This window comes from Ambystoma mexicanum, chromosome 6q, assembly GCF_040938575.1.
Source record: "Ambystoma mexicanum isolate Mex_15411 chromosome 6q, UKY_AmexF1_1, whole genome shotgun sequence".
Lineage (NCBI taxonomy): Eukaryota > Metazoa > Chordata > Amphibia > Caudata > Ambystomatidae > Ambystoma > Ambystoma mexicanum.
Genome location: NC_090937.1, coordinates 1,673,919,718 through 1,673,941,727, shown reverse-complemented (window position 1 = coordinate 1,673,941,727; position 22,010 = coordinate 1,673,919,718). Strand labels below are relative to the sequence as shown.

Sequence of the window (22,010 nt, the reverse complement as noted above, 5' to 3'; positions counted from 1 at the left end):
TCTGGTAGGGTGGGGTAAAGGTGTTACATGGACATACTGTCATATATCGCCCATGGAAAGTATGGAGCAGATGGGCGCTATGGAAGAAGGACTAGACTCAGAGTCACTGCAAGGTGCGGTCTCTGCAAGGTGCGGTCTAGTCTTTCTGTTGTACTGCCTACAAGTACCTGAAAATGGAGAACACCTGTGCGTTGCAACTTTCTTGCTGCCTACGTGAGTACACCTCGCTTGTGCTCTGCCTCCAGTTGTTTCTCTGTGTTTCCTGAGCCTTCCTTCCCTGTTCGTCTGCCCGTGTCTTTCCGTTACCGCTGTTTGCGGTTTCCTCCTCCCGTTTATTCCGCTTACCTGTTTGTATTCTGCCTCCGCTGTTTATCCGCGCTCTGCGCTGCCTTCTAAATACTCACTCCTGCTTCAGCGTCTCTTCTGCCATCGGACGCTCTCTGCTGGGAACACTTCGTTGTTCAAGTTCTTTGGAGTACTGTACTGTTTGTGCTGTTCCGCACTGGATCGTTATTTCCTATTCACAAAGAACACTTACCAGTGCATGCTGGTTATTGAAGTACAGATACACGCCGACAACTTCCTGCCAACTACAGCTACACAAACTTCCAGGGTTTTTCGGCAAGGCTTTTCCCTGGTTTGGGGTGGGCTCCCCGGAGTCCCCGCTGCTGGGCTAATTGCTTATAGGCAAAGTGGCCTCCGGGGGAGCTCGCTCCTATTCCGTCAAACAGAAGAATAAGATCGTCAAGACAAAGACAGCCTGGAGGGAAAAGCCGGAAAGCTCATCAGACGAATCCGTAAAGACCCACACAGAATCATCAGGTGAGGAGTGGGCTAGTGGGAAGGAAAGTGTGAGTGATAAACCTACAGAATCTGAGACATACTGCATCTTGCCATCCGGTGTCCCACTTCCACTCTCGGGGGACCCCTCACCCAGGTGATCCCCCTGCACTGGTCCACCCCTGGGAACTGGATCCAAAAGTGATGGCCGTAACCTAGCCACCTGGATGACAGATCCCCGGGGACTAGCGGGTGAGGCACCTTCAGGTTTCTCAAATTGCGTATAAACAGACAAAAACCACACTGTCAGTATTAATTTGTAAAAAAGCAGATAAAAACGAAAATGAGCGTGGGCTTGTCTCTCCAAACTGTCAATCACGCCATGCAGCCCCATCAATTGTTCAATTCATTTTTCTTTTGAAGTGGTTTAAAAGAACAAGATAGCAGCAAAAACAGGCACAGCTAATGTTTTAAGATAAAATCGGAACTTGGTTTAATGCTCACAAACGATCCATCACCAAAACTCTTTTTTGCATTTGAATAAATGGCCGAAAACTAGTTGCATATCATATTTTATATGTGCCTAAGTATAGATAAAATTGTGACAAAACAAATGATAGAGACAAACATTTCTCAAATTAAATACCAGACAACCGGGAGGTTTGCATATAATTGTCCTGACCTGCTTTTTGGCTGCCAGTTTCCTTGCCAGATGGTGGGTTCGGCTTAGTTTCTGTCCCTACAAGAAAGCGCCACGAGGTAAGTACTTGCATAAACACAATACAGGACACTCTGATACAGCACTTCATCCTGAGGCCAATACTTTGAATACCATGAAATGTGTCATTATTACAAACATAAAACAAACATTGGCAATGCCAAAGGTTTAGGGTTGCGTGTAGGTATGGGAAAGGCACTAGCCAGGCACAGCCGTAGTGGTATTAACTACCCATTATTGGTAGCAGGTGTAAAATGGTGCGAGTACCTAGGCATCTAATAGCAGTGCCTGGCAAAAGCTTAAACCGTATGCACAAGACAGGAATATTGGTTTTGGTAATACTTGTTTTAAACAGTACTTCAGTGGCCTTGCCACTGCTTGTTTTAACAGGACTTCAGTGAAGGACACGCAGAGTGCTTACAAATCGTGTGGCTGAAGGCAGGCCTGATAAGGCCTATTTATTAAACCAGTAGCGTGTTTACTGCTACAATTAAGTCATTGGCCTTCATTACAAGTTTACTGTTAAAGTGGCAGTAATTCCGTTGCGCCGGTATTACCATTATGGGAGTCTGACTGCCGGAGACTGCCTGAATTAGCAGCACATTACAGATCCTCGAGCGCGCGCACACCCACTGCTGTAAACAGTACTACTGGCACAATGGAATTACCGGCATCCACAGCAAATCGCCAGTGTTTCCAGCGGAAATCTGATAGTAATAGTTTTAACTGCACCCAAACTGCTGGCAACACCAGCGCTGCAATTACCGTTGCTGGAAGTAAGATAATTGCAGGAACGGGAAGCTCGCCGGCATCATTTTGAAAACACAATCCACTTTAAATCCCCCACTTCATGCGGCCGTCCACCCAAACTGGATGCCAAAACATGTATGGGAGCAGGAAATTCCAAGCACCAGAGATCCGGCTGAGGAAGCCAAAGTTCAGGGCTGGTAACCGGAGGATCAGCCAGAGGAGAAAATTGGCCATCTGGCAGGAGGTGTCATACAAGTTCACGGACGGGGGGACAGTCCCGCGCAAACTACGTGGGATGACTTGCCGCTAGGGGTCCCAAACCTCCTGGCCACTCACAGCAGGGAATCTGCTACCATATGAGGAGGGACAGTGGCACCCCTGATCCTCATTCCCGAGGAGGAGACGTGCATCATGCACATGGAGGGCATCAAGGAAGTCAGGGCAGCAGAGGCCAGAGCTGGGACCAAAGGCGATGGTGGCAAGCAAAACAAACACCATGTACATGCAAATGTTGAGTCCAACTACATGCATCGCCAGGCAGAGAAAACTGAATAGGCAAGGGAACAGGTCCAACACGTGTCAGTCACAGCAAAAGACCCAATCACACACACACACATACCAGGGGATGCGGGCAGATGTAGCCATGCCTAAGCACCATAGTGAAAAAATCAGTGCTCCACAGCACCCCCAACAACATGCCACGGTCACGGTACTTGCCCCCAGACATCAGGAACAGACCAACCTGCCCAGGGTACTGGCCCCATGGGAACCTTTAAGGCCCCAAAGGATTCCATAAGTGCTTCCTGGACTCGGTCCTGGCGACGTTGGCACCAGGCTCATGCTGCCATCACAAGTAAGGCAGGTTTCAAAGGAAGAGAACCACATGCAGACCAGTGTGAGGCAGGCTGAAGGGAATACTTTACCTGAGGAACTACTTGCTAGGGTGTGGTTGGAGGGACTACTTTACCTGGGAACTACTTCTTGAAAGCTATATAAACCACGCCCCCTCAGAACAGAACACGCTTCGTGTTATTCTGCACTCCTGCAGCGTAACGCTCACCGTGTCTGTTAACTTCAGGCTTTTCTTCAGCCACACCCGTCCAGTTCTTCACGAGCTACCTGCAAAGGAAGGAAGAGAGAGAAGACAGAACAAAGCTCTTAATTGATGCTCCATCTCAATCGCTCTGGAGTTTCCGTTTCTGCTGAGCTGAAAAGGAAAAGACATCAGGTTAGCAGGTGCAGACCACATAAACTACATTGCTATCCTGTGCAACGCTAATACTCGCCAGAGGGCTGCTCATCCCAGCGATCCATCGAAGCACCATCACTTGATCGGCACCATCACTCAATCGCCGCTCCGGAGCTGCTGCACCTGTTGAACACAAAGAAAACATCGGGGAAAGGCCTCATTGGACATTTAACTCTTACGCAGCGCTTCTACTCACCTGAAGGCTGCATTTCCTTGCGGTCCCGCAAGGCATCACCATCAAGGCATCACTACGCAATCTCCGCCCCGGAGATACAGCACCTGCAGAATACAAAAGAACAGCAGGTTAGTTGCGCAGAAGAACAATATTGCATGTAAAGACTTTATCGCATAATGCTGGTGTGAAACTTACCTTGGAATCCAGCTCAACGTTCCTGGAAGAAGTTCGCTTCATCTTTTCGCACCAAGGGGAAACTTGTAAGAAAGGGGCACAGAGTGAACTTTTGGCAACTTGAACTCTTAAGCAATCCATACCATTGGTATAAAGACTTATCCCATTGAGTCACAGTTGTCTTGAACTCTGCCGGATCAGTGAAGCAACTAGATCCTTGAACTACTACGCACCCATGCATACAGTCGCAGGATGGAGAGTCTGCCATTCATAACGCTAAGGTGAGACATAGCAGAGGGTTGCACAAGAAGGCCACGGGAGGCGGGAGTTGGCCCACCTCCTTACGGTTGGGTAAAATTTCCTTTAACCTTTTAGGCAAACCTATTTACGTGACGGAAGAGGGAATCAGAGGGGGCACGAGGAGCCATTCAACATCGGACCGTCCAGTTCCTTTCGGCGTCCCTGTGGAGACCAGGTGAGCATAACAGCCACCTTGGCAGACCCACAGTCAATGTGCACTACCACCACCCACATGAAGGAGCATGCATCAGAGCAAAATAGACCAAAAAAAGAGCAGGACACACACAATGTAGCATGAGTGTAATGCAAGCACGCAGATATGACTCCCAGAAGACGAACAGCATGCTCATCATACAACAATAAGCACATTTTCTGACAGTGATGCGCCTGGACCGTCGTCAGCCCTAGCATGTGCAGGCGGACCTGTAACCACCACCACCTGCTGTACCAGCACCACCACTTCCTGCTGTGCCATCACCACCTCCTGCTCTGCCACCACCACAATAACCATCAGCTGTGCCACCAACACCAGGTGCCGCCAGCACCAACCCTTTAATCAGTGGCCCCACCGTCCCTCATGTGCCCTTCACACAACCATGGGCACACTAGCGACCAGTCCATCATGGCAGGTACAGAACAGAGGAGGAGGAGTACGGCGACCACACCTCCTACCCTACCCCGTTCAGCCCAGCAACACTGCACAGCCCCCCTTCTCTGCCCATGACCAGCATCTGGGTGCGTGACTATGTGATTGATTGATTGATATTGTATTTCTATCGCGCTCATACACAAGTGTTTCAGAGCGCGACAAAGCAAGGGAAAGGGAACAGGGGAGAACAAAAACAACGATCTTACTAGGCCCAGTGACATTGAGAACGTGCAAGAGCAGGGTAGAGGGAGAAGGGGGAGAAGTGCATGGAAGGGGGAACACAAGGAGAGTGCGGAGCGAGAAGGAAAAAACAAAAATAATAATAAAATAATAAATAAAAAGGCAACAAACAATGGGAGTGCAGCCAGCAAGTGGCAAGTGCTGGGTTTATGGCAGCAGGACGTGTAGGTCTGAAAGTGAAGGAAGAAAAGGGGAGGGCTGTATGGGTACAGATACAGTCCCCAGTGCAGGGGGTGGCCCGGAGGCAGTGTGTGAGGATGGCAAGATGAGGAGGTACCTGGGCCCAGAGGACAGAAGGTGGCCAGGTGCATGGTGCCGAGGGAGAGTAGAATGAACAGCGGACAGGGGAGGAAAAGGCAGAAGCAATGAGGAAGGTTTTGAGGTGCTTCCGGAACCGGAGATGGTTCTGCTCAAGTTTTAGAGTGGCAGGGAGGCTGTTCCAGAGGGAGGCCCCAGCCGAAGACAGAGATATACCCCCAGCTCGTTTCTTTGAGAAATGACTGACCCTGAGGAAGTTAGAGGTAGGAGGTAGAAGAGCGGAGTGCTCGAGATGGGAGGTATTTGCGGAGCGATAGCTGAAAGTATGTTGGACCCAGGCCCCAGAAAGCCTTGTGGACAATGCAGAGGGTTTTGAATTTAATCCTTGCATCCACTGGGAGCCAATGGAGAGATTTCAGAGCTGGAGAGATACGATCCCAGGGCTTGAGGCCAAGGACAAGTCTTGCAGTCCTGTTCTGGATAAGTTGTAAAGGGCGAAGAGTAGAGGCAGGTAGATTAAGAAAGAGGCTGTTGAAATAGTCAAACGTAGAGAGAACCAGAGCTTGGGAGACAGTGAGCTTCTGGGGGAATGAGAGGAAAGGAAGAATACCTCTGAGGAGGTGCAGTAGGTGGTTTGACTTTTTTGATACATCAGCGATGTGGCCTGAGAAGGAGAGTGTGGAATCAAAGGTGACACCAAGGTTCTTGGCCTTGCAGGTGGGGATAGGAGGAGGACCAAGGGAGGCCAGCCAGAGAGTGAGGGGAAAGGAAGTAGAAGGTGTGCCGATGAGGAGGATCTCTGTCTTGCTGGCATTAAGACAAAGATTGTTGGCGGCACACCAATCTTGGATGGCAGTTAGGCAATCAGTGATGAGGGAGGTGGAGGAGGTGGCCGAGGGCAGCCTGTAAATTAGTTGTGTCATCTGCGTAGCACTGGAAGTTTGAGCAGAAAATGGCAATACAGCAGGCGAGAGTTGCCAGGTATTGGTTGAAAAGCCAGGGCGAGAGGTTAGACCCCTGGGGAACACCACAGGTGGAGAGGAAGACAGATGATAGGAAGGACCCAAGTTGGACCTGGAAGGGTCAATCAGAGAGAGGTCAGCCAGGTCAGAGCCTGATCGATGATGCCCAAGTTATCCCGGAGACGGTTGAGCAGGATAGTATGGTTGACCGTGTCGAAGGCAGAGAAGAAATAAAGTAAGCTGAGAAGAGATGGAATGCTAGAGTCAAGGTTGGAAAGCAGATCTTCACGGATGTTCAGGAGTGCAGTTTCTGTGCTTCTGCCTGATCTGAAGCCAGACTGATGGTCATGGAGACAGCCAACAGAATCAGAATGAAGGTTTAGCTGAGAGATGGCCAGCTTTTCAAGGAGTTTGCCTAAGAAGGGGATAATGGAAATTGGGCGATAGTTGGCCAGACAAGAGGGATCCGCTGTGGGTTTCTTGAGGAGAGGATGCACAAGGGAGTGCTTAAGAGGGGAGGGGAAGGATCCTGAGGCAAAGGAGTGGTTGCAAATGTCGGCAAAGGCCCGAGCGAGGGTATCAATGTGGTCCTTGAGAGTTTTAGAGGAACAGGGAGGAACCTGTTTTGATGAGGCTTTCATAGATCGGACTTGTCTAGCGACCTCATCAGGGGAGAAGAGAGGAAAGGAAGAGAAGGAGGGTGGGGGGTGGCTGGAGGAGGGTCAGTGAGTACCGACGGAGAGAGGAGAGGGGGTGGAGGGGAGTGTGGACCGGATGTCCTGGGTTTTTGAGATAAAGTGTGAGGCCAGGGCATTGCAAAGAGCCTGAGAGGCAAGGGGAGGGGTAGAGACTGCAGCAGGGTTGGCCAGCTTCTTACAAATTTTAAAGAGTCCGGCCGAGCTGTTAGATGCCGCAGAGACACGGGCTTGAATGTGGATTCTCCTATTGGTACGGACAGAGAGACAGTATTGCCTTTGGAGAAGGCGACAGGCAAGTTTGTCAGAGGATGAGCAGGAATCCCTCCATTTTCTCTCAGCTGCTCTACACCTACGTTTAAGTGTAGCTAGGTCGGAGTCATACCAGGAAGTGCAATCGAGGACAGGCATGGGGCAATGACACACTTGCCCAGTAGCAGCTCACTGACTAGGAAGTGAAGGACTGACACCAGCTTCAGCAGCAGTGGTATGTTGTACTGATGCTGATCCTGCTCCCAATGTGCTCCTGGATGTGGTTCAGGATGTCATGCATGGTCCCCCTGTTTAGGCGGTACATGGTAAGTATCTGACTGTCATTGAAGGCCCACAGTGTTGCCCTTATGTGAGGGATGACGGCACGCCTCACCACCTGCATCACCTGCATCACCTGTATCCCCATCCTCCTCCTCCTCCTCCTATTCCTGGGATCCTGTTGCAACTGCTGCTGCTCCAGCACCGGCAGCTGTACATCAGCATTGAGCAGCTTTATGGTCCATGGTGGCGGCAATGACTGGCAGCATGGTTGTGTTGGAAAGTGTTCTTTGTAAAGGTGTGGCCCTTAAGTACTGTTCCTATGTATATTGGGTGCACCTCAGTGGAACGGGTGCAACTGTTTGGCCACAAATGGCCAAAATCTGCCGGCATTACCTGCACAGTTGTCCTGCATATTTTATTTATTTATTTATTCATTGGGTATTTATAAAGCGCCTATACACAATGTGTTTCAATGCGCAATGGTAACCGGTATTTACTTTGCCGGTATTACCAGATGAGATGAAATCCTAAATCTGAAGATGGGAGTTAGCTACGACTATCAAATAATAATAACAGAGTCCTAGAGGTGTCTTGTCAAAATAAAAAGGCCTTTACTAATAAACCTATTGCCAATCCTTACTTCTAAATACAAATAGTGTGGGAAACAATGTTATGCAAAAGAAAAGTGTTCAATAAGGGATATATATATATATATATATATATTATATATAAAACCAACCTATGCATCATCCAGGTATATATCTACCTATACATGCCTATACACAAGTACATATAACTGCAAACATATAAATATATAAATGTACATACATATCAATATATCTGCTTAAAATAAGTAAAGACCCTTATTGAAACAGATGGCGCAAGACTTCCCTTCCCATCTGTACATCATCCGCATGCTGCCGTTCGAGGCAGTAATGGCGGGCAAATGTGTGAGGCACCGACCATGCCGCCGCCTGGCAAATGTCCGTCAGCGGAATTCCTGCCAACAACACCGTCGAAGACGAAGTTGATCTTGTGGAATGAGCTCTCGGACGCCCTTGCAGCGGTTTTGCCGCCTTGGAATGACAAAAGGCAATCGTCGACGAGACCCATCGAGCCAGTCCTTGTTTTGAAATTGCCTTTTTCCCCCATGTGCAATGAAGAGTTGCTGCGTAGATCTGAGTTGCTGAGTCCGATGAAGATAACATTTTAGAGCTCTCTTCACGTCCAAGGTATGGAGGGCTTTCTCCGCAGGCGATGAGGGGGTCGCAAGAAAGCTAGGCAGGACAATTGACAAGTGTTTATGATAAGCAGTAGGAACCTTTGGATGTAATGAGGATTAGTCGACAGCACCACTTTGTCCTTAAAGAACCTTAGGTACGGCGGATCTACGACCAATGCTTGTAATTCTGAGAGCCGCCTAGCTGACGTAATAACTATTAGAAAAGCCAACTTCCACGATGAGAACTTCATCGACGAGGTAGCCATCGGTTCAAAGGGGGCTTTCATTAACCCTGCTAGCACCATGTTAAGACTCCACATTGGTGGAAAGCGCTTAATCGGCGGGATGTATGGAACAGACCCTTCATGTGGTGTTTTTTACCAGCCTGTCACTAAACAAGGGAGACGACTGCCTCTTCCTCGTGAACCTAGAGATGGCCGCCAGGTGTACCTTTATTGATGAAAAAGACAATCCGCTCTTCGCCAAGTGTAGCAGATATGGTAGAAGTTGTTCCGGAGTTACCCTTAGGGGTTGCACTCCCGGCTGACTTTGACACCACCCACAGAACCTTCTCCACTTACATGCATATGACTTGTTGGTGGAAGGGGCCCGTGCTGCCTGCAGGATTCTCCGACAATCCGACGAAATGCTCAGGGCACCAAATTCCGAAAAGTCAGGAGCCAAGCTGTGAGATTGAGACTGTCCGGATTGTGATGCCACACTGTCCCTTTGTTCCGGGACAGGAGGTTCGGAACCTTCGGAAATGTTATCGGTTGCTCTATTGACAGTTGAAGCAGGTCGCAAAACCACGGCTGCCTCGGCCAATACGGGGCCACTAGGATGAATCGACACCTGTACCTGCGTATCCACTGCAGGGTTCTCCGTATAAGAGGGAATGGGGGGAAGGCGTACAGAAACTTGTCCGTCCACGGGAAGGAGAACACTTCCCCCAAAAAACCCTCCTGTTGCCACCTTCTGGCGTACAGCTCGCACTTCTTGTTCACCTCCGTTGCGAAGAGATCCAGCGGAGGTTGCCCACACTTCTCGAAGACCTTCGATAACTGAATGCTGTCTATCTCCCATTCGTGTATTTGGTCCATTTTCCTGCTGAGGGAGTCCGCTTGCTCGTTCCTTACTCCAGGGAGATGGTGAGCTACGATGGTTATATCGTGCTTCAGAGCCCAATGCCACACCTTCTGAGCCTCGATGGAAAGGGTTCTGGACTGCGTGCCCCCTTGCTTCCTTAAGTAAAACATTGCTGTGGTGTAGTCTGTCAATATTCTCACTACTGACCCTTTGATGTGTGGTAGGAAAGACTTCAAGGCCCAGCCCACTGCTGTCAGCTCCAGAACGTTGATGTGCAGGAGTGACTCCCTCCGGGACCATCGACCTTGCGTTTGGAGAGTTCCCATGTGTGCTCCCCAACCAGTCAGGGACGCGTCCGTCACTATGGTCAGCCGAAACTCCGGCTCCTGTAGGGGTACCCCTCTGGATAGGTTCTGAAAGCTCTGCCACCATTGACGAACCTGCAGGAGCTCGTCGTCGAAGACGGTCAGCTTGTCCGACCAGAGCCCTTGGGCCTGCGTTCACCGGTCCGCCAGGAACTCTTCAACTGACCTCATGAACAGGCGGCAGTTGCTCACTAGAGGAATGCAAGACGCCATAGCGCCCAGAATCGACACATATCTTCTCACTGATACTCTGGTATTGATCCTCCACCGACTTGCTAACCGATTGAGTATGGTGATTCTGTCGACGGATGGCCTCAGTAACCCTGACTGGGTCTCAAACTGTGCGCCCAGGAACACTAAGCTTCTCGACAGCATCAACAAAGATTTCTCGAAGTTTACCGCAAACCCCAGCCGCCGTAAAAGGTGCATGGTGGCCTGCAAACTTGTGCGAGTTGACATAGGGTAGGACCCCCTCACCAACCAGTCATCGAGATATGGGTACACGTGATGGCCTTGCCTTCTCAACCTGGCTGCCACTGGAGCCAAACATTTTGTGAACGTTCTGGGAGAGGATTTTAGCCCAAAAGGAAGCACTGTGAACTGGTAGTGAGTCTGTCCTACCACAAACCTTAGGAACTTTCTGTGTCGTCGACGCATTGGTATGTGGAAGTACGCGTCCTGCAGGTCCAGAGACGCCAGAAAATCCCCTTCTTGAACGGACCGGATCACTTCCTAGAGCGTGAGCATCTTGAATTTTAGGCTTTTCAACGTCTTGTTGAGATCACGCAGGTCTAGAATGGGACGCCATTTTCTGTTTGGCTTTTTCACCACAAAGTATCGGGAATAAACCCCTTGATCCCTCTGCGATGCCGGAACCAATTCTATAGCACCTTTTTGTAGCATAAGTGCTACTTCCTGCTGCAACACGCTCAGATGGGGTTGAGCTAAAAACGCCGGTCGAACATTTGGAGGGTTGCTTTTGAATTGCAGGGAATGTCCATACCTTACTGTGTCCAACACCCACTGATCCGTTGTTATTTGCTCCCATTCGTCGACGCAGTGCGATACCCTGCCTCCCAGAACGTTTCGACACCCGTCATTGTTGGTCTTTGGTCTGCTTATCTCTCGTCGACAACGAGTAGCCTGTTCTCTTCCTGAAGGTCTGGTAGTCCCGGCGTCGTTTTGCCACCTGAGAAACCCGTCTGTACCCCTGCAAGGAGTACGCCGGCCTATTGAAAGATCTGTCTCTCGACGCTGAGAATTGGGAGTCCCCCGATGCTCCCCTAAAGGGACGAAAAGACCGAAAAATCCTTCCACTCTGGAGGGCCCCCAAGGAACACGCTGTGTCAGAGTCCTCCTTCATGCCCTTCAGGGCCTCATCCGCCTTTTCGCTGAACAGAAGGTCTCCCTCAAAAGGCATATCCAGCACCTTGTATTGCACCTCTGGTCTAAAGTTGGTGCATTTAAGCCACGCTTGTCTTCGTAGAACCACCCCATTGTTGACTTGATTAAACCCCAATTCCATGAGGTCCACAGCGATGTTTATAGCATGACTTGAGGCCTCCTCACCGTCCCGGATGAGTAACATTGCCGCCTTCCTATGCTCTTCCGGAAGATGCTCCAGCATAGGTGCCAGCCGGTGCCACATTTCTCTGTCATATCTGGCTACTATAGCCAGAGAGTTGGCCGCCTTCACTGTAGTTGCTCCTACCTACAACACCTTCTTGCGGAAGGCATCTTGTCTTCTGGCCTCATTTTCCAGGGGGGTCATGCATTTGTGCTGGGCCCTCGCTTTTCTCGCCGCCGCCGCTGACACCACCGAGTCAGGGGTTGGTTGGGAGGACAGACACTTGGGGGTGGATCCTGGGGCCTTAAATTTCTTCTCCAGCCGACCTTTTATTGCGGGTTCCGAGAAAGGGTGACGCATCGTCTTTAAACCCTCCTGCCACACATGATCCAGGATGGGTACTGAGAACACTGACCTCCACCTCTTTCCCATGTGGTCGAAAAGAAAACAGTCCTTTTTCTCTTCCTCCTGGACCAATCCAAATTCTGTACACGCTTTGCTCATCATGGCGTGAAATGACCCAATGTCGTCTGGGGGAGACGGCTGAGCTGGGCTCCTTGGGGCTTCTAATTCAGCCTCTGACTCCCAGGTTGGATCCCTGGAGGGGGATAATGAAACATTCGACAGGGTCCTTCTGTCCGAGTCTGAATCTAGCAGTTCTCCCTCCTCCTGGCGTGCACCTGTGAGGTCCTCACTTGCTGGTAACGTCGTAAGCACTGTCGGAGTTGGGCGACGGGACGGGCCCGGTTCGTCGATGTTCGATTTGGCCGGAGTTGCCACTTGAGGTAGTCTCTCGTCCAATGTTTTCAATAGGGTCTGCAACGTGGATAGAACCTCCAGCGATAAGATCGACTGCGGATTAAGAAGAGGGGTAGACACCGGAATGCTGGTTCCCCCGGAGAGAGGCTTGCCAATTCCTCGTAACTCGAGTTCTGCAGGGCCAGCTACCCTCTCACACTCTTCATCTCCCGAGGACACCGACAAGGCTGCCTCTTGCTGCAGCAAGGCCTCTGATAAAACCGGGTCGAATACTTCTGGTCGCCAGGCCTCCTGCGGAATCTCTGTCGACGTCGTTGTACCCAACTGCAGCCCAAGAATAGACGAGACCAACTGTGTCAATGGTAGATAAGGGGTCGAGGACTGCCCTGCCGTCAACGACGGTGGCGGTCGCGTAGGTCCCTGAGGCGTTCCCGCCTTTTCTGAACTTGACCTGCGTTTCTCCAATTCTCGGCTCGAGGCTGATCTATGGTGATCACCTGAGGAGGATTTCGACCTTTCCTTTCTCTCCTTCTTCGACGAAGATGATGATGACGAGGTTTTCTTTGACGATGACTCCTTTGCGGAATGGCTTCCAGACAATCCTTTCTCCGCCGGCCGTGGTTTCTTCACCGAGGGTTCCGCCGATTTCAAGCGGCGCAGGGCCCCATAGGATTTTGATGCTGAGGACACGCTGCGTGTGGAGCCTACCTCCGAAGGCGGGTATGCCCCGCTCCATCGCTCAACCATGCCACTAACCGCCGACTTTGGTCTTTAAGAGTCTTTTGGGAGAAGCCTTTACATATGTCGCACTTGTCTGCCGAATGGTGAGGATGTAGACAATATATGCAATCCATATGTCCGTCCCCCTCATACAATTTCTTCAACCTGCACGTAGCGCACGGGCGGAACAGAGCTTTTCCAGACATCAGGACGAAGCTCAACGACACAACCTTGACAAAACAGTAGACGACGCGAGGTGATCTCACTACTTTGGAGACGGTTGAAATCTGAAGGGAGCCGCGGGAGGGCGGGGGGGGCATTTATACCGCTACGTCCTATTGGGGCATGCGTAAGTGGCCCCTAAAAAGACGTAGATAGGACACAGAAGTGTCAGGAGTTTTTCCTATGGGAAACGGCTTTATAAGTGTACCGAGGGTTCCCAGTCTACAACAGGGAATATTCTAAGCATGTGAATCCATGAAAGATCCAATGCTGGAGAAATTATATGTCATGATATTCAGGCGGTTGGCCTCCCTTCGCCACGTTTTCAGCACGGGACAAGGTGACACACTCGAGCTTACCACAGTCTCTGGCACAAGGGAGCAGTTAAAACATTTGCATCAGGGCCTTCCATGCCCAAGTCTCTTTGCCTTTCAAAATCTCTCTTTCAGAGGGCCTGATGCGATAAACAAACAATCAGCTCTTTTCTTCTCAGGATTTCACACCCACTCAATTTCTCATGCATAATGCAGGATTCTTCAGCCTGGTTTCCTGGTCTTACGCTATCTATTCTAGAGGTTTCGTGGAAGTAACGGTTTCTTGTCAAAAAGGTCAAGGGCATTTCCCTCCTTGCGTTCCCCTTCTGTTTTGCCGTCTTTCGCCTCATGTTAAAATGCCATGAGGTGTGTGTGATGGTCAATAATTACCTGACCCTGCCTGACTATCGTATTGGGACATGACAGATATACGACTTGGGTGTTAGTCTGTTTTATCTCATAGCGAGCTGTCGGTGATATGGTGTTTGTGTTATGAAGGGGGTGGAGGGGAGTTACTAAGTATCCTACCTATTAGGATGAGATAAAGGTGTTACAGGGAACGGGATACTGCGCTCGCTCCACTGGTCCACTCTCAGGAACTGGATCCAAAAGCGATGGCCGTATCCTGGCCACCTGCATGAGAGATCCCTGGGGACTAGCGAGTGAGGCACCTTCAGGTTTCTCACAAGAGCGCTTTGAACAAACACTGGCAGGCTCTGAGTGCACAGTTTGATGGTAATGCTTGAATAAAGTGAACTCAAAGAGGTCCCACAAGGAGGTGTTTTGGGTGGGGAGGGGCAGGAACTTGGTGGGATTGACCATTGGGATTAGCTGGGCATGGGCAGTGAATGGGTGGGCAAATAACCAGCAATACCTACAAGCTTTGCATTCTTCCTCATGTGCCATTTCTCCCTAGCTGTACTCCAATGCCATCATTTTGGCATATAGGGCTCACAAGCAGCACCTAATAGCCCAAACTAAAAATGGTGTATATATAATGACAGCACTTGCACTTTCCAATAGGGTGCTGCACTCACAACAAGGTGATGTCTACTCATAGCCAGGACTGTAGCTTTACACTCACAGACATCTGCTTTCTGCTCACACCAAAAACGAATGCTAATAGCCCCCTGCCCACACATCTGCCAGCCAGAGGTTCAGCTTCATATTTGCTCTCCGGGTGCAGGAGTCTTTCTTTTATTACCTGGCCCGGAAAGAGTGGCTGTGCATCTACATTTTTGTTGAAAAAACATATTTGTGTTACATTATGCGGCAAAGAGAGGAAACAAATTACCCCTCTGCCCTGTTGGTGAGTGTGTGTTTGCTAGCTTATACCCGTCTATTTGGGACATGAAGCTGTCTTGTCTAGGTGCCTCCAAGGCTGGGAACATCATGCCATTACAATGTGGCAAAGAGCTATACCTGAAAAGGGCCTTATACAATGAGAGAAGCTCAGATGGCAAGCGTGTTATCATTATTATAGTATATCTTTACAGTGTAAGCCAGTGTAGGGGCCAGCTACCCTTGACCTAGGCAGGCGTGGGGACCGTGGCCGTGTGCTATCTGGCAAAACTATGTGGGAGCAGTCCATGTATGCTGTTGCACAACAACAGGCTGCTACACATGAGATGTTGGCTCAGGGCCTGGATAGGGTGGCAAATTCCATGATATCCCCAGCAAGACAGGTGGAGCACCAGCAGCAGGCATTGTGGTCCACATGCCGCTCACACAGGTGGCCAGCAACAGGAGCCGACGGGCGGAACTGAGGGCTCTGCATGCATCCTTGGCTGCAGAGGGCGGGCCAACAGTGAAGCCCTGAGGTCAGAGTATAGGTCCATCAGGACTACACTGGCTGCATATGAGATATGAGGCATCCAGCAGTAGACGGTCTGAACAGCAGATGCAACTGATGACTCGTGCCATCACAGAGGAACTGCGTGCATCCCATGAGGTGTTGAATGGAGACCTCCGGGACATCATGTTGCAGATGCAGATGCAAGCATCTCACTCCCGCATGGCAACTGTCATCGAGGACCAGACCAGGGCTATGCGTGGTTATCCACCCTTTCCACTACCACATTCTGATGCAGCACCAGATGGTAGCAACAGCAGCGATAGGCCTCCCACTCCATCATAGCCGTGTGGCCCATTATCCCATAGAGGGTTCTTTTTTGACATCCACACATGATGTGCCCCCTGCACCTTCTCCTTCCTGGGTGACCCCCCCCCCCCGCGGTCCCCTATGGGTCTTTTTTTTAATTCGTTTTTTGTCTATTTTGCATTTATGTGACAGTGTGTTGCTTTGTGTGGCCGCCAAGGGCATCCACTGTAAGTGCCAGCTGGTCCTGTAGAGGCTTGTCTCGTGTTGGTGTTTGTGCCTTGGGTATGATATGATATTATATGGCATTTGTGACGCGCCTATACACAAGTGTTTCAAGGCGCGACGAGGCAGGGAGGGGGGAACAAGGGGAAGACAGACAACGATCCTACTAGGCCAGGTGACATTTAGACTGCGCAAGTGCAGGGGTAGGGGGAAGGGAAAAAGTGCAAGGGGAAGGGGAGGGGGAAGTGCAGTACAAAGTAAGTAGAATAAAAAATAAATAAATAGGGCCAGCTGGTGGCAAGTGCAAGGTAAGTGCAGACAAGTGCTGGGAAGGAGGGGCTGTAGGGATACAGAGACAGTCCCACAGTGCAGGGGTTGCCAGGGAGGCAGTGCAAGTGGAGAGTGGCTGGGCCCAGGACCGAGGTCGGTGAGGGTGGCCCAGTTGCAGATTCAGTGCAGTTTCAGTGAAGAATTTAGCAGGGGTGAGGTAGAGAGAAAGCAGAAGCAAAGAGGAAGGTTTTGAGGTGCTTCCGGAACCGGAGATGGTTCTCCTCAAGTTTCAGGGAGGCAGGAAGGCTGTTGCAGAGGGAGGCCCCTGCCGCGGAGAGAGATCTACCCCCAGCTCGTTGCTTCGAGAAGCGGCTGACCCTGAGGGAGTTGGAGATGGATGAGCGAAGGGCTCGGGAAGGAAGATATTTAGGAAGAGAGAGTTGAAGGTATTTAGGCCCCAGGCCCCAGAAGGCCTTGTGGACAATGCAGAGGGTTTTGAACTTAATCCTCGCAGCCACTGGGAGCCAATGTAGAGATTTCAGTCCTGGAGATATACGGTCCCTGGGCTTGAGGCCAAGGACAAGTCTCGCAGTTCTGTTCTGGATGAGTTGCAGAGGGCGGAGAGTGGAGGCAAGCAGATTTAGATAGAGGCTGTTACAGTAGTCCAGCTTCAAGAGAACCAGGGCTCGGGAACAGTGAGCTTCTGGGGGAAGGAGAGGAAGGGAAGAATACCTCTGAGGAGGTGCAGCTGGTAGTGTGACTTCTTAGAGACGTCAGATATATGAGGAGAGAAGGAGAGTGTGGAGTCGAAGATGACCCCGAGGTTTTTTGCCTTGCAGGTAGGAGCAGGAAGAGGGCCAAGAGAGGCTGCCAGAGAGCTGCAGGGAAGGTGGGAGTGGGTGTGCCGATGAGTAGAATCTCAGTCTTACTGGCATTAAGGCAGAGGTCATTGGCGGCACACCATTCCTGGATAGCAGACAGACAGTCAGAGATGAGGGAAGGAGAGGAGGAGCCCGAGGGTAGCCTGAAAATGAGCTGAGTATCGTCCGCATAGCACTGAAAGTTGGGGCAGAGGCCGGCAATGCGGTGGGCAAGGAGTGCCACATACTGGTTGAACAGCCAGGGAGAGAGATTAGATCCCTGGGGAACACCACAGGTGGAGAAAAAGATGTCAGAGAGGAAGGACCCAAGTTTGACCTGGGAGGGTCGATTGGAAAAGAAAGAGGTCAGCCATACCAGAGCCTGACCAGTGATACCCAGGTTATCACGGAGAGGGTTGAGCAGTATGGCATGGTTGACAGTGTCAAAGGCAGAAGAGAGATCGAGCAGAATGAGAACACACGGAGTGTTGGAGTCGAGGTTCAAGAGCAGGTCCTCACGGATGTTCAGGAGAGCAGTTTCCGTGCTTCTGGCCGCTCTGAAGCCAGATTGATGGTCATGAAGACTACCAACAGATTCAGCATGGAGGATAAGCTGGGAGATGGCCAGTTTCTCCAGGAGCTTGCCCAGGAAGGGAGTGATGGAGATTGGGCGATAGTTAGCCGGGCAGGAGGGGTCGGAAGAGGGTTTCTTGAGAAGAGGGTTCACAAGGGAGTGCTTGAGGGGGGATGGGAAGACTCCAGAGGCGAAGGAGTGGTTGCAAAAGTCAGCCAGGGCAGGATCCAGGGAGTCAATGGGCCTCATTACACGGATGGCAGTAGGGATTTACCGGTACCGGTAAAATACCGGTACCGGTAAATCCTTACCGCCTTACTACGAGGTCCCTTTGCGGGTTGGGGGATTTAACGCCTGCTTTTTGCAGGCGTTAAAATCCAACCCGCTAAGGGACCTCGGAGCTAATTACGGCACTGCAAAATTGCGGTTCCGCAATTAGCGCCTTCCCCATTCCCATAGAGCCCTAGGGGGCAGAAATGGGAATGGGGAAGGGCAATGGTGGAAGGGGGATTTACCGCCCCTCCAACCTTGGAATGGGGCGGTAAATCCCCTTTCCGCCAAGGCGGTACCGGTATTTTACCGGCATGAGCCATGGCACTAATAGCGCCATGGCTCACCGCCTACCGTGTAATGAGGCCCAATGTGGTCCTTGATAGTTTTGGAGGAACAGGGGTGACCCTGTTTAGACGAGACTTTCATAGCTCGGACTTGTCTGGAAACCTCGTCAGCAGAAAAAAGGGGAAAGGCAGAGAAGGAGGGAGGCGGGGTGGCTGCAGAAGGGCCAGAGGAAGAGCCGGGAAGAGAGGGGGGGAGATGATAGGAGGAGAGTGAGGACAGGATGTCCTGAGTTTTAGAGATGAAGTGAGAGGCCAGTGCAGTGCAGAGGGCCTGGGAGGGGACAGGAGAGGTAGAGACTGCAGCAGGGTTGGCAAGCTCCTTGCAGATTTTAAAGAGTTCGGCCGAGTTGTTAGATGCTGCAGAGATGCGGGCTTGGATAAGGGCTCTCTTCTTGGTGAGAACGGAGAGACGGTATTGCCTTTGGAGCAGGCGGCAGGCCAGTTTGTCAGAGGATGAACATGAAGCACGCCATTTCCTCTCTGCCACCCTGCACTTGCGTTTTAGGGTGACGAGATCCGAGTCATACCAGGAGTTACATTTGGCTTTGGGCTTCAGGCGGATTCTCATGACAGGGGCAAGGATATCAAGAGTATCAGATATAGCAGAGTGGAGCATGGAGAGGGCTGTGTCAGGGTGGGAGTCAGCCGAAGGGGGAGGGGGGGCGAGAAGGTGGCAGCGAAAGCCTCAACTGACACACGCTTCATGGGTCGGATGACCGAGAAGGTGGGTGGCAGTGATGAGGGTGGCTTTGCCTGTGGGGTAGGGAGGGTGAGGTGGGAGGATAGGAGAAAGTGATCACTCCAGGAGAGAGGAGTAGAGAGAGGGACGGAGAGGGGAAGGTCAGAAGAGATCAGAGCATCAAGAGTGTGCCCTGCAGAATGAGTAGGCCCAGACGGGTGAATAGAGAGTGAGAGAGTCGCAGAGGTCACGAAAGAGTCCAGTCGGGGGACAGGAGGCATCCAGGTGGATGCTGAAGTCACCAAGAAGGAGGAGTTGAGTGGTAGAGGACAGGAGTGAGGAGGAGAGGTCAGCCCACTCAGAGAGGAAGGAGGAAATTTGACCAGGTGGCCGATAGATAGTAGCCACGGTAAGGGAATGGCTAGGAGAGAGAGAGAGTCGGCAGACAAGACATTCAAAAGAGGAGTAGTTCTGCATAGGAGTGACAGTGGCAGGAATCCACTCAGGGAAGATAAGGGCAACACCCCCCCCCTCCACGGTTGGGCCTGGGCACGGAGAGGATCTTGTAACCGTCAGGTAGGAGTGTGTCAAAGCTGGTGACAGAGCTGACCGTGAACCATGTCTCAGTGAGACCGAGGATGTCAAGGTTCAGTACCTCAAGAAGGTGACAGATGTCAGAGGAATGCTTGATGGCAGAGCGAGAGTTAAGAGTGGCAATGCGGAGAAGGTTGCCATCCTTGAAGGACTTCCGGGGAGGGGTACAGATTAGAGGTACGCCCTGCGGAGGTGTAGCAGAAGGAGGTGAAGAAGGAGCACAAGAGGGGGCAGGGAGGGAGGGTAGAGGCGAGGTAGCCGAGGACAGAGGAGGGGGGACAGCAGGAGAGGAAAGGAAGTTGATGAGGCGTGGGAAGCGTCTATCAAAGAGGTGAAGGTTGGCCTGAGGGCCTTGGACCAAGACGGTCCCATTAGCGTAGACATTAATGATGGCCTTAGAAGAGCGGAAGGGGGCCAAGAGGACATCCCAACGGGTGCCACCATTAATGGGAGAAGAGGAAAAAGGAGAGAGCACAGAGACCATATGAAGGGTCCATAGGTCAGACGAAGGCACGAAAAAGAGGATGTCAGTGAGAGTTTCCTTAGAGCAGGCACTAGTGTAGGTGTCAGCGATAGGGAGGCCTGGGTTGGAGACCAGGATGTCCTTTTTAAACTTTTTCCTACCAGATTTAGTGAGGAGAGCAGGATAGTCAATAGAGAAGCAGTTTCAGAAGATAGGCGAGATAGAGAGCACCATGGAGTAGGAGGGAGTGGGGGGGGGAAGACAGACGATGCGAGAGCACGCAGACAGGAAAGAGCGGCAAGTTTACCACATTTCAGAACAACAACAGTAATGCGTATTAGGTGCACAGTGAAGAGGCCACCTAAGTTTGGGAATCCTGCGAGGGGAGTAAAACCCTAGTTTACCACATTTCAGAACAACAACAGTAATGCGTATTAGGTGCACAGTGAAGAGTCCAGAAACATATGCCACTCCTAGTTTCCCCTTTCAATGGGCTTGCTAGGAGTGTAGCGTGTGAAAGTAACTTACACAGTGGCATTGTGCAGTCTCAAGTCGGACCTGTGTATACATCCCTAGTGGGATTCTTTATTGTTTGTTCAGTGCATGGTTGCCATAATTTTATGTTCGTACATTGAGATGCATCCTTTGTTCATGTTCGATCTTCATGTATTGCCTTGACTGTCTCCATTGTTGTTAGCCTTCATGCTGTATGGCCGTCCTGGGCCCCCTTTGGTTAGCGGTGTCACACAAATTTAGTTGGGTGGGATTTAGAAGGGTGGCATGTGCAAGTTACGACACATTGAGGCACATGTGCAGACAGGTTAACTCTCGGGTCCTGTGTTTCTGGTTTGTTGACCTGGCCAATTGATGTTCATGTGTACATGATTATATTGATGTGTGAGTTATTTGTGGAGTTTTAAGGTTGATTGTTGCACGCTTTATGACAGTAGTGTTGTGTGTTGGCCATTTATTTCTCTGTTTAGAGATTGCATGCCATGGCATGGTGTGTCAATGATAGGGAGAATTCTCTAGAATGGCTAATTTCCCTTACCTACTGAGTACCTCAGCAGCTTTGCTGGATTTCTAGGATTTATTTTTTTCACCTGGTAAGAGTGTGAGCCTTTTTTCCCACTCTTACATGTGTTTTGCTGTGTGTGTTTAACCTTTATGTGTTCATAGACTGTGGAGCCTCACCTACTCCATAGGCATCGTCGTTTTACTGTGTGTTACACAGCACCTTCAGTGCAGCGACACAGGGTTGTCTTTTTCAGACTTCCCAACTCTGACTTCGTTTACTGAGACTGACTACTGTCTCTCAGAACATGTAAAGTTGCCATTGACTTTCTTAGTCTTTCTAAACTCACAGACCCAGTACAAACTATCTTACATAGAGTTCTGGAAAGGGTTAATATGTATCCCTTTTTGTCTGTTTCTCATCAAACATTGTTTCGGTCCCTTTTCATTATGACTTGGCTGGTGGCAGTGGTAACTACCTTATTTTTCCTACTGCGGTTATATTATATAGCATTGGTATTGTTTTAGGCTATCTTGGTAGACTCAAACTTAAACCCGCTGGACCATATTTACTTTTATATGGTTCCGGCTGGGTTTATTCACCATGTCTTTTTAAAAAGGTCTTTCTCGTATTTTACTCTGCGCACCAAATCAGGTTTGGTTCCTTTGTTCGCCGTCCTTTCGCAGGCTTCTGCACAGAAGTCCTCCTTAGGCACCTGAATGTCTCGGGGGGACAGGATGTGTGGGAGGGATTTAGGACTCCCTGCACAGGGTCTCCTTGGAGACCCATGTCGCTCTTTGATCTGATTAGCTTTGTTGACTGTACCGGCGGTTCAGCCGCCCTGCTGTGAGATTGACAGCCAGGCTGTGTGAATGG

General features: G+C 50.6%; 1 protein-coding gene across 5 annotated transcripts in view; it reads right to left on the bottom strand.

Moving 5' to 3' along the window:
• LOC138517032 (glioma pathogenesis-related protein 1-like) overlaps positions 1-22,010 on the bottom strand; it is a 792,259-nt gene that overhangs the window by 60,184 nt on the left and 710,065 nt on the right. For 3 of the 5 annotated variants that reach the window (XM_069632543.1, XM_069632547.1, XM_069632544.1), the window contains one exon: positions 1,463-1,519. The exons of the other annotated variants lie outside the window; for them this stretch is intronic. In XM_069632543.1, coding sequence (XP_069488644.1) covers positions 1,463-1,519 — 57 coding nt within the window. The remainder of the gene's footprint in view (positions 1-1,462; positions 1,520-22,010) is intronic. 5 annotated transcript variants of the gene reach the window in all.